This window comes from Melospiza georgiana, chromosome 15 (genome assembly GCF_028018845.1).
Source record: "Melospiza georgiana isolate bMelGeo1 chromosome 15, bMelGeo1.pri, whole genome shotgun sequence".
NCBI classification, from domain to species: domain Eukaryota; kingdom Metazoa; phylum Chordata; class Aves; order Passeriformes; family Passerellidae; genus Melospiza; species Melospiza georgiana.
This window is the reverse complement of record NC_080444.1, coordinates 11,483,874-11,496,465: the sequence shown is the minus strand read 5'-3', so window position 1 is coordinate 11,496,465 and position 12,592 is coordinate 11,483,874. Positions and strand designations below refer to the sequence as shown.

The 12,592-nt window shown below is 36.6% G+C and overlaps 1 protein-coding gene across 4 annotated transcripts in view; it reads left to right on the top strand.

Moving 5' to 3' along the window:
- GABRB2 (gamma-aminobutyric acid type A receptor subunit beta2) overlaps window positions 1-12,592 on the top strand; it is a 140,602-nt gene that overhangs the window by 39,792 nt on the left and 88,218 nt on the right. For all 4 annotated transcript variants that reach the window (XM_058035077.1, XM_058035076.1, XM_058035078.1 and 1 more), the window contains one exon: window positions 6,698-6,918. In XM_058035077.1, the coding sequence (XP_057891060.1) occupies window positions 6,698-6,918 (221 nt within the window). The remainder of the gene's footprint in view (window positions 1-6,697; window positions 6,919-12,592) is intronic.

Below are 12,592 nucleotides of genomic sequence, written 5' to 3'. Positions count from 1 at the left end.
GCTCTCCAGAGCACTTTGCTCCCTTCAAGGTGTCAGTTTGTTACTGCTGGATTAATGAACCGTTTCAGAGAGCTGGCAATCGGCAGGGCAGAGGATGAAGTGTTGTGGAATGTGACAGTGTTTAACAGGAGGGAGCTGCTGCTGCTGCTCCTCATGGGACTGGGGAATGGCATGAGAAAACTGCCAGTCACCCTTGCCTAGAAACAGCTCTGTTTCCAAAGTGCATGTGTTTGACAAAGATTTAGAAGAAAAAGGGAAAAAAACCCCCACAAAAATGCCAGGAAAATCAGAATAAAAATCTACAGTTTAGTACATTTTCCAGATGTTACTTGCAATGATCTGGAGCAGCATTAACTTGCAGTTTTTTCAGTCTCTGAATGAATTCTTAAGGCTTTGTTGTTTGTGAAGGAAGTTAGGAATCTGTAAAGCATAAGGAAAAAGAGCACTTATTCAAATGTTATGCCAGTTTAGTTCTGCATCTAGGCAAAACTTAAATTCTCAGATTTAAGCCAGACTTCATCTATCAATAACTATATTCTTACCTGGAATTTCTCCCTCTGCCCCCTCCCTCCCCCCAAAATATCAGACACTCAGGGTTCTGGTTGTTGTTTCTATTTTTTCACTCGTGAGTCTCTTCTGCAAAACAATATCTTAGGCCACCATCTGCTCACACCAAGCTTTCAGCTGCATCTCCAGTTCTTCTTAACCACAGGTTTATTTCTACTCTACTTAACAATTATTATAATTTTGTTGTTCTTTAGTATTTTCAACAAATTCTCTACTATTTTGCAAGGCAATTATATAATATGCTATAATAGAAACAATATAAATATGATTTCTGTTGAAGGTATTTACCTTTCTGAAGATCTGTGGAAGTGTACAATAACATAGGGAATGATCTGTGAGCTCTGGGAAATAACTTGAGATACCCAAGTAAAGAAAACTTTGAAATTCAAATATAAATAAACTTTTTTATGGTGGCCTAAAATATTTTATTTTACTTCAAAGACACAACTAAATAATAATTTTGTCTCAGGCAGAAAACTGCTGTTTTCGTAACTTCTTTTAAGTGAGAGTAGTTGCATTTTTTCATTGTACTCTGAATTTGCTTTATTCATCTGAGACTCCTGCAGTGCTGTGTCAGGATGATGAGATCCTTTAGAGGAGAACAATCTCAGGATCTCAGACACATGAGTCTCTTAACCAAGCAGCAGTTAGATTGCACTTTCCACTCCAGGTTTGCTTTAATCAATCTTCCTCTTATTAACAAGAGACAGCAAACCAGAGGGAGCTGGCAGAGCTGTGGCAGAGCTCTCTGGTTTCAGTGATGTGCACATCGCTGGCTCAGAGCAGTGCAGTGTCATGATTCAGTCTGGTGACCTGTCAGAAATTCAAATCAACTTTCACAGAGTCTTGCTAAGCTAATTAAGGTTACAGGAAACTTATCAGCCAGAACTGCTTCATATCATTTCAGTGCACGAAATCCATTGTACTGTGAGGCTGTGCCATTATCTAAATCACCATGGAAAAACATAAACATAGCACAAATATTATAAATATTGGCTACCCTCAGGAGACACAGATTCATGCTCTTGATGCTGAAATCCTACAGTCTCTTATTTCAGATTTCATGTAATCGGGGCCAAAACTTTCCTGCTAAGGAGTCAGGCTGTGCTGACACTCATTTGGCTTTCATACCCAAGCCTCTTGCTTGATTCTGCAACACTCTTTTTCTGAGAGCTGTGGTGGGAGATAAACAGCCTATCTTGGCTGCTTTGCTCAGCTGACAAATGAGAATTGCTGATGAACAATTCCAGGACAGTTGCAGCAAAATAAATGGTAAGCTTGGTGTTGGGAGCTTCTTTTTGGAAATATCGTAAACTTGTGAAGATATAATTCCCATCAAGGAAAACTCCCCTAGTAAGTTTTAGGAGACTCAGTTAAATACAAGTGTTTCACAGATTTAAAGCCAGCTTGGGAAGTTGGATTTCATAGACTGAGAGAATTCAACTTGAATTCTGTATAAGGTTCCTGATGTCATTGTTTGTGGCTTTTTTATATGTTTTGAGGATTTTTTTTTAATTTTAAAGTAAAGATTTACAGAGTGTGAAAAATATTTTTTTCTTAAGGGCATATGACTATTTTGGCCTTTCTTTGGTATCATACATTCCTTCAACCATTCTTTCTACTTGTATAAGTCACTTTGTGGTGTCTCCAGCATTAAGCATAATTTTTACATTATGTTTTCTCAATGAGAGACTGAGATGGATAATTTTGAATCAAACATTGTAGTGGTTGGCTTTATTTAAAAAGAGGGTTGAAAAGATTGTCAATTAGCACTTTTAAATGTTGTCAACAGTTTTTAAAATGTACATGTTAAATAAATATAGTGCTCAGGCAAAATCTTCAGCTTCAAGCACCTTCAGAAGGGAATTATTTTATTTTAGAATAGCCGTATGTGGAAATGTAGTAAAACGTTTTTATAAGTTAGTAATAACCAGGAATGTGATGAGAAGTGGACTTAAGCCAAACCACAAATGAGTTCTCTGTTCATTACTGCAGAGCAATGATTAACAGCATCTTCAACTTCACTATCTTACACTGTTGACAATATACAGAATGTATATTATATACATTAGATATTGTATATTTCTTTTGCATTTTTTTCCTCTGAAGTTTCTTGTCTTTATTGCTTCCAGTTTTTCAGTAGCTGTTTTCTGGCCCTGTTAATTCAAGTGTTGGTTACAGTTTTAAGCTGCAGTGTGAATCAGTCCTGATTTGTGTAATGCAGAAGAAGGAGCTATATTTTAAATGTGTTTTCTCACATTGGACCTTATTATTATGCTTTGAAAAAATTTACATCTGGTAGAGTCTTTTGCATTAGACACCCACTGTCATTGTGAATATTCATGACCTCTATTTCCTTTTTTGCCTTGATCCTTTTTCCAATATAAAAAAGAAGATCAGCAATGTGTCAGTTATTGGCCCATGGGTAGGTTTAGCCAAGGCCTGTGTTCTAATCTTTTGAAACTAATAATAGGCCCAAACTGATTTTTCTTTTTTTTTGCTGAAACATTTATTTGAGAGCATGAATGAAATGTCAGAACATAAATAAGAATGCCAGTATTCCAGTATTCAGATGTGATGCTTTCCTATCCAGTATCTTCTGTTACATAATTGAAATTGATGGCCATTCACTGACACCATGTCTGTCTGTAATACTTGTATTTATCTAAATAAAAGTTTAAATCCTCAGTGTATTTAAACTTCTAGCAGCTAAAATGTTTGAAGGCAACCACTGCAGAATAAAAGTAACTCATGAATATGCTAATACTAATGAAACTGTTTGATATTTTTTTTATTCATATGGAAAATTATGCATAAACATTAACTTTGTCTTATATTTACTGCTCTTTTGTTCATTGTATGAAATAAAGAAGAGGGAAAGTGGAAAGGTGAGGTGAGGAAAAGAGACTCCTTTTCTTTGATCACAATAGAATAGGGGTAATGATCCATTTTCTGATGCCTCAATTTTTGCTCTGGACAGAACAAAAAACTTTATTAGATTTAGATCTAGGCAAACAATGGAATAATAATGAAATAATTAAAAATAATGAAACTTACAAAATTGATCATATTTACAGAAAATATGTTTGCTTCTTTATGTTCTAGGTTTTTCTTGCAGCTTTGTCAACACTAATACAGTTTTACACAGCTTTTCATGTCCAGGGCATCTGAGGAACCTCTTTATTTCTATGGCAGAAATGTCTGTGTGGCTGTGCTGCAAAGTCAGTGCCTTTGTAGTTTGTGTCTGTGCAATGGTTTGCACTGACCCCATCATCAGGAGCTTTGGGCTTGGAGTTCTCTCAGCTCAGTAGAATTAGTCCCTTGTGCAAGGCTGTGAAAATGAATTTGCTCCTGTTTCCTCCAACTTACACTGGTTCTAAGAGTCTCATCTTGTGAATTTAAAAGGATGCTAAACCTTAATGAAATAAAATCATCCTTTACTTCTATTTCTCTACTTTTGTGTGCCTCTCTTCCTAGAGACAAGATATTTACATGTTTGTTTTGCTATTTATCCCCAGAATAGAGGGGAATGCCCATATTTAATGTGAGTTTACCAGACTTTTTTCTTGTAGCATTCCTAGATGAGAGTGTTAGTGTCAACATGTAAAGGATCTTGGGATACTTTAGGGACATCTTATACCAGCACACCTTTTTTGAATTACTCTTTCACTTGGGATTTTGAAAACAGATGCCTCTCTCCTTTCTAAGGAATAGATCACAGTTTACGTGACAGGTTTTGCTTTTTTCCTATCTTATCAATTTCACTTTGAAATATGTAGCTTGGAACATCTTTGGGGTTTTTAAAAATTATTAAAAATAAAAACCTAAATTCAAAAGCTTGTGAGAATTTTATAACAATTTCAAAGGAGTTCTATTTTGACCATTAGAAATTCCAGTCACGTCTGAAAACTAGGGCCAACAGATGACAAATAATTTTTAGTCAGAACACCAGCTCTTTCTGGAACACAGTGTGTTTGATTTTAAACTCCAGCCTGGTGACTTGGCTTTTCTTTCAGCTCTGCCAGTGCTCCAAATTTACAGTTTTATGTAATTCACTTCTATGCAGTGAACCATGTATGTTTAGGGTTTTTCCTCCTCTTCTTTTCCTCTTTTACTGAGGTGTAAAAAGGAAAGCATGTTCTATGCGTTTGTGCAGAATATTAATACATGTAGGTTATTCCTTGGAGTAGAAATGAAATGCAGCATTCCAAGGATAATAGAGAATCAATTGCTATAGATCATTACTTGATGATGTGATATATTAGTACAATAAAGACTAACAAATTATCCTACTGGAGATTTTCTGGTAGCTGGTTATGAATCAAATCCTGCTGAACAGTGATGAAGCATAACAGTAAAATTCTTCAGATGTAGGTGGAATGCTCTTGCAAGCTCATCTCATCCTGATCCTGGGGAGGTGGGAAGAGATTTCAGATCGTTAAAACTGATCAGGTTGTAGAACAGCACCAGGTGAATATATTTGGTATTTAAATACCTGGGAAGGCTTATTTGGTGTGTGCCTGCTTGAGCCCCTGCAGAGTGGCTGTGGTGGCTCCTGGCCAGAGGTGCTGGGGCTCCAGGCATGGCCAGGGGTGCAGCAAGGGAAGGGCATTGGCCTGGAGCCAGTGCAGGCAGGAGCACTGGAGGGACAGCAACACCATCTGTGGTTTGTGTTGGGCAGGAGGAAACGCAGTCACTGCTCACAACAGAAGGTGTATTTCCCCCTGCTTCACTGGAAATTGAAGAGGCATTTTCAAGCCCATGTACGTGGGCTCTTCTGGAGAGGGATGAGAAAAAAAAAAAAAAAAAGTCTTTCCTCCACTGAAATGCATATTTCTATAAAAAAATAGCTTATACTGATTCTTCTGAGTGCACACTGTTCTGCAGAAGAGGCAGGGTCACTTGGTTTCAGGGTTCTGTGTCATTGCTTACAGAATTCTGCTGAAATAACCACAGTTCTCACAGACCCTCTCTAGTTCAAGGGTGGGTATTGTACGTTGTAAAGAGAATAATTACAGCAACCCAATTTCAGTGATTTCCTACTGGGATGTTCAGTCTGGGAAAGTGCAGAATAAGAAAAATTTATTTTTGTATTATCTGAGATATTCTATATAGTGTTCTCATGTCAAATATCCTTTTAAATGAGAATGCTTGTAAAATACACTTGTGGGATATGCTTTTAAAGTAGTTCAGCAGGAGGATAAATTTTTCTTTTCCAACTGTAATAAAAATGCTTTAAATAGTGGACTCTCCTTTACAATATAAAGCGGGGAATAAGAACTAATATTGCCATTTATGCAAGTCTTTCTCCACAGGATTGCTCTCAACATATTTTTTGTACTATTTGTAGAGGTTTTTTTAACATTGGCTAAATATAATGATTATTCTGCATCTGGATATCAATTTTGACAAAGGTATAACCTTTGTAAATACATTCTTTAAAAAACCAAGAGGTCAAAACATCTCTGAAGCACTGTACAGTGGTGGTCTGCATCAAGTACAAGTCTCATAATACCATGAGTAATTACTGAGATGCTAGTTGTGCTCTCTGAATTGTCCCCCTGAAGTAACCAGACTTACTTCATCTGTAAAATTAAGGCTAAGTATATAGCTTAGGAACCTTACAAAATTCCCATTGGTTTCAGTGCCCAGGGAAAAGTTAACAGACTTGGAAGAAATTTTAATTTAGGGAAGTCTTTGGGTGGTGACTGCAACTTCAGAGACAGAAGGCTTGATCCAGAGCTCTATTGGATACAGTGGAGACCCTGAAATTAATTTTGGATCTGTGAATGTTCCTTATTCGTAGAACTCTTAGGCTTGTAAATTGCTACAGGCTGTTAAATGTCTACAATTTTTTAAATTTTATTTTTAAATAATGAAGTGAGAACTTCGAAGCTATTAATAAAATTTAGATGCCCCATCTTCTTTGTGTTCTCACTGCTGTTATTACACCCATTCAAAATGTTCACTACCATAAAAAATAAATCTACTCATGGAAATTCTGAACAGAAATGTTTGCCTTTAGGAACAGTCACAATGAATACATGTGTATTTGCATTGTCATTTTTTTGCATATGTATCTTTCAATGCAAACCTTTTTTGGTTTTTTGTTTGTTTTTTCTGCTCACAGGACTATACCTTGACCATGTACTTCCAGCAAGCGTGGAGGGATAAGAGGCTGTCCTATAATGTAATACCTCTAAACCTTACCCTGGACAACAGAGTAGCTGATCAGCTCTGGGTGCCTGATACCTATTTCCTGAATGACAAGAAGTCATTTGTCCATGGTGTTACTGTGAAGAACAGAATGATTCGTCTGCATCCGGATGGAACAGTCCTTTATGGGCTCAGGTCGGTATGAACATTGCTAACTCTTCTGCCTCTTAATTTAAAACCATGATTAAAAACTAAAAATAAAAACCTTGCTCTTTTTTGTTTGTTTTTTAATGCTTTTTATTTCTGTATTCTATATAGCTGATGATATTCTAGGAAAAAAAAAGTATTCTAAGCTTGTATTCTAAATCTAAGGATTGCATTTTTATACAAATTTTTGAGATAAACTGCCATTTTTAGTACAGTTCAGAGACTTGTATTAAGAACAAATAAGGCTGTAAATATTATTTGAAATACTCATTCTGGATTAAAAGCCTAGTTTAGAACTGCTTCTTCAAAGGAATTGAAATATGAAATACAAAATGAGAATTAGAGGAGAAAACAGAAAATGTATATGACAGCTGAACTGGTAGTTTAACTGATATGCTTTAAAGATGATTTTCACTGAGATGAGGTATGACTTGAAATGTTTTATGGTCTGTTGTTGTTCTGTGTGACTGTATGGAGAGGGGTGACTGGAGAAATCAACAAAAGGGCTTCACTCTTGAGAAGCTCTGAAAACTTGGGAGATTGTCTGCTTAGTGATGTCAGCAGGATAAATTATTGCTGAGAAATGGATTTAAAAATAGAACTGAAAAAGGTGACTGCCAGTGCTGTGTGGGTAGGAACAAAACAGCAGGAAAGCATTGCCTGGGTTGACAGCAGGAAATGCTGCAGAGCTGGGGATGGTATTTACCAAAGTTTGTTGTGTCCAGTTGTGTTTTCTGTGGGAGCAGTTCAGGCTCTGGCACTGTGGCTGTGAGCAAGTCTGGAGTTTTTGTGCTTGTTCAATGAACCAACAGATACTTGGTTCCATGAAATGCAGCTGTAGTGTAAAGTGAAATATAAACCAGCTACATAACACATTTATATATATATTAATGGAGTGAGAGCCAGCATAACAATGGTTTGTTTTCAGTTTAAGCTCCTGAAATCATCATCTTTATTATTTTCTTCTAGAATAAATTAGAAATAAATATCAAATTTAATGTCTTCAATAATGCTAACCTTTTTGTGCTATTTGTGCCATTTTTTATTCTGAGTGCTTAAGCATCTGTAATAATTTCTGTTTTTTTAAAAGGTTGGTAAACAGTAAGTAGAGCTCACAAAAAATTGTCCATAGAAGAATCAAGTAAGACAAAGTTTTGTTTTCTGGGAGTTTTTTTGATGCTCGTTTGTTTCTTAAAACCCTCAAAACCTTTCATGAAATAGACTTTGTTTAAGGTTTTGAGGATTTTGTTTGTTTCTTTTCTTTGAGCTGAACTGATGTTGATACTGCTTGATTGTTTTGGGTGAAGCTTTTCCTCCTTTTCATTTAGCATAAATAGCAAAGCGGTTTTACTGTCTCTTATGAGATGCAGTAAAGTGAAATGGTATCTATTTTTTACTTTAAGCTGTTTAATGTAATTAAAAGAATCATTATTAATGATTTGAGCCTTTATTTCCCAGAGTTATTTTCTTCAATACTTGCAATCCCAATATGTTATCCAAAATGGTTTTGGAATAATTCTAAAATGGGATTTTTTTTTCTATTGTAGGGCTGGTGCCCGGCCCAGAGTTAAAGGTATTTAGGCAGGTTTTTTTCCCTAGGTAAAATAATTTCACTTTAGGAGATAATTTTCTAGTATTGTGGTAGACCTAGCAGTCTCATATTTGAGATTATCAGTTCTTACATCTCTTTTAAGACTCTGTTGGTGCATTTTAGAGTGCTCTTTGCCCTGTGAGCTGGCAGAGGATGAGTGCTGGTTGTGAGTTGTGCCTGGGGCAGGGGCAGGGTGAGTGTCCCCCGAGGCTGGGGATGGCACCTGGGGACTGCAGTTGGGGACTGCAATTGCCTCACTGCTGTGGCAGCTCTGTCCTTGAGCAGCACAGGGGTGAAGGCACTGCTGGTTCTTGTTGTTCTGGGGTGGGGACTGTGGAACATAGCAGGTATCTGATAGATGACGTGTAAGAAAACCCCTTCTTACAGGTCCTAATTCTTGATGAGCCCCAGACAAGTCTTGTGAGATGTAGAATTGATTCCTGCTCCTCAGACTCAGCCCAGTAGGGCTCAGAAAGGCTCTGTGGCTAAAACTTCCTTCAAAGCCTGGGCTGGATGGGGAATATGCACCAGTGGAAATACACCAGGGTTATGTGACTGCCCATATTCTGCTTTTGCCTTCTCTGGATCAAGTGGCAATCAATGATCTCATTCTAGCATTAAGGTTTTAATTTTATTGCTTTAAGTAGCTGTATCTATTTCATCTAAATTCAACTCAGATTTATTTTTATTCCAAATATCCACATTACTGATATATTTAATTCTTGCTTATTAGTAATTCCCACATCTTAAAAATGCCTGCTTAGTTACATTTCTCACATATCTAAAACCCCCTATACACTATTTATTCTGAAAATCTACTGTTGTTACTGCATTAATTTACTTCAACTTGTGCTTGCAGTTACACATTCGCACTGTGGGATTCATTTTTCTAGACTGAGATTCCTTTAAGTATCAGTCTGAAATTTTTCACCTCCCTATACATTTATTTATGAACATCATAACATACACATATGTATAAATGTTGTTGTGAATTTGGTTGCATTTACCTTGATTGCTGTAACCAAATCCATTGAATAGCAAGTGATTTCATCAGTATAAATATAACCATCCCTTTCTTTTGTGTCCCTACATTTAATTTCTATTTCATACTGCAAGCAGTGATCCCTTAACATTGTTCTCTTTGTTTCTGTGAGCAGAGCCCACACATGGTGTTCATGCCACATCTGGTTAGATTTGATGTTGGGAAGGTAAGTTTCAGGAAGGACTAAGAGGCAGTTTTGTGAGAACCTGGATTATGCTGCTGCAGAAAGAGGGGAGAGAAAATGGGAGAAAAAAGAGAAATGGCTCAGAATAAATAGCTAATAATGGATGGAGGCATCTAAATGGCTGGGATGCTGTCCACATAGCCTGCCTTCTCCACTGCAATAGGGCATTAGTTAAGGGCATAACTAAATTTTTGACCTTGTTTTTACAGGGAACATGACATGCTGGTTGCTTTTAGGTTAAGAAGGACTTTTATTTCTGAGGGATAACTGCCAGCTATTTATGTTTTGGGAAAATGTTTTATTTAGTGTTTTTTTCATATTCCATCTGTCAAGAAAAATTATTCACTGCTGCCAAGACCAGGGCATTCAGTAGATGATATACTTAAATCACCTAAATGGTAGAAAATTGTAAACATGTAGTCTTAAATGAAGAGTCATTACAGGGAAAATTACTATGTTGGAAATTAAGATGACTTGCAAGAGGATATTAGTGATTTGACAACATTTAGAACAGTAAATTTAGACATTCAAATCTAGGATAGCAAACAGTATAGGTTGAATAAAACTTGCCAATTTAGAATTACTGCTTTTTGAGTAACCACGTTATGGTGTCTCTCTGGAACTCGTCCCTTTGTTTGTAGAGTCTTGTGATGCCATGTGTCAGAGCAAGGGGGAAATTTAGTTTAGAGTACAAAGATTAAAAATAGTTGAAGAAGTGGCTGAAGACCAAGATGTTTTGTGTGGTTTTTGCACCATTACCAGGCTGTTTACAGAGATATTGACCCTTGCACGCGCTTCTCCCAATATTCCTCACAAGAGAGCTTTGTGACTGTGGCTAGAGAACTGATAATTACTTGACCAAGAGCATTGTGTGCTTTCGTATCTCTTCAGGAGGATGGTTTTATGCTTTCTGTAAATGAAGTTTGTGGGTGTTTTTTACAGAAAAATGGGATATATACAGAACACCTGATACAAACTATGTTCTGTGAGGTAATGACATTGCCATCCTTTTTAGCCAGAAGAAAAACAAAAGGAAGCAGAACAGAGGAGTTTTTTAGAAATTAAAGACTTTTTCAATTTGAAAGCCCAACAGTTTTACTTGCCAAGATTCATCTAATGCATTACCAACTGAGTCTCCAACTCAGCCAGCAATAATTCCTGTTTGACTGATGGAACACAGTAATCTCCCACAAATGAGAGAATTATGTGTATGATGGCCTTGCTTTGTTCTCCATTTCCTGCTACCAGCATTGAGTCACAAAATCCTAAACAGTCCTGGATGACTCTATTTTGTGTTGTCTCAGCTGTGCCTTCTGCTGTCTGCTCACTCAGTTTCAGCTGCTTGGAAATTTTCACTTCTGCAAATAAAATAGATTCTGCCATATTTTTCTCTGGTAAGACTGCATTGGGCTTTTTTGTTGCATTGTTAGACTTGTTCAGCAGTTTAACTCCTCATAGCCACCTCATTGTCTATGAAATCCCATGGACTATTTTAAAAGCAATTGCTTTGCAAATGTCTTTAGTTCTCAGACCAAATTCTTTGAGAGGTGAAGTGCTCACACCAGCTACCCTTCAGTAAAGCATTTTATTTTGCTACATTTTTCTTTTTTTTTTTTTTCTCATTTGTTTTTGTTTGTTTTTTAGGGTGTTTGTTTTTTGGGGGGTTAGGATTTTTGTTATGGTTTTTGGGATTTTTTTCTGGTAGGGCTTAATTTTAATTAAATGCTAAGCATAATTTGGAGGTACAGCTCCATTCTTCAGTTTTAAAATATTAAAATAATTTCTACTAGCTGGAACTCTGGAAGTGTTCAAGAGCAAGCTCAAGAACCAGGTGGGAGATGTTCCTGCCCATGGCAGAGGTTTAGGACTGGATGGTTATTAAGATCCATTCTAACCCCTTAAAATTTTGTGATTCTGTGAATTAAAATTAAATCTTTGAACTGCCTACAATATTTCAAATACCTTTGTTATCTCAAAATATCTTCTGCAAAAAGGCAGCAGACTTATCTTTTTGCTACAATATGATGTTTCCAAAAGCTGGACAGAAGGTGTTTAAGGACTTGTAATGCACATTCATGTTAAACAAAATATTTTCTCAAAACCTTTTCTCTTTGGGGATTTCAGAAGAGATAAGAAGAACCTAGACTTCTTTTCTGGGGAGAATATATTATTTTGGATGCTCTGCTCTTGATCATGATGCCTGTCAAGGGGGCAGATGTTTTTTCTTCCATCACATTGGTGCCTCTCTTGGCTGTGCAGCCCTTTGCACCAACTGGGGCCTTGTCCAGCCTCAGGGGAGAAGAGGAAATAAACATTATAATGAGGTACCCTCTAGCATAAATAGCACCAACAGTATCTCAGAGTAGTGTTGCTGTTTGTTAAAATAAATAAGTGAACATGATGTTTATTTTTATTAGGATGCCTGAAGTGTCAGTAGTTTTCTGTTCTCCAATTAAAAATACAAGGTTTCCTAATTTTGGATATATAGGCATTGCAAAGAGGAAGTAAAAAGTAATTTTTATAAGACTTGTTTGAACATGAGAATATCCATCTGTGAAGAAGCGTTTCCATTGTGTTAAGTGGGTAATTTTTTTGTGCACCTATAGATGCAATTACTGACTTTTCATTTGTTAACACTTGCCAAGGCTAATTCACAGTCTGGCATGCAGTTATTTACTCTTGCCCAAGAAATGAGGTTAATTCCATTTCTGTGTCCAGGTTTTCAAGGCTGTTAGTGTACATAGACATGTGTAAGGACCCTTAAATCTTGTATGCAGGTGGTCAAAGCAAGAACTTTTTGAGAACTTGCAGAAATAAATGCAAATGTAGTAAAACATCATTTCAA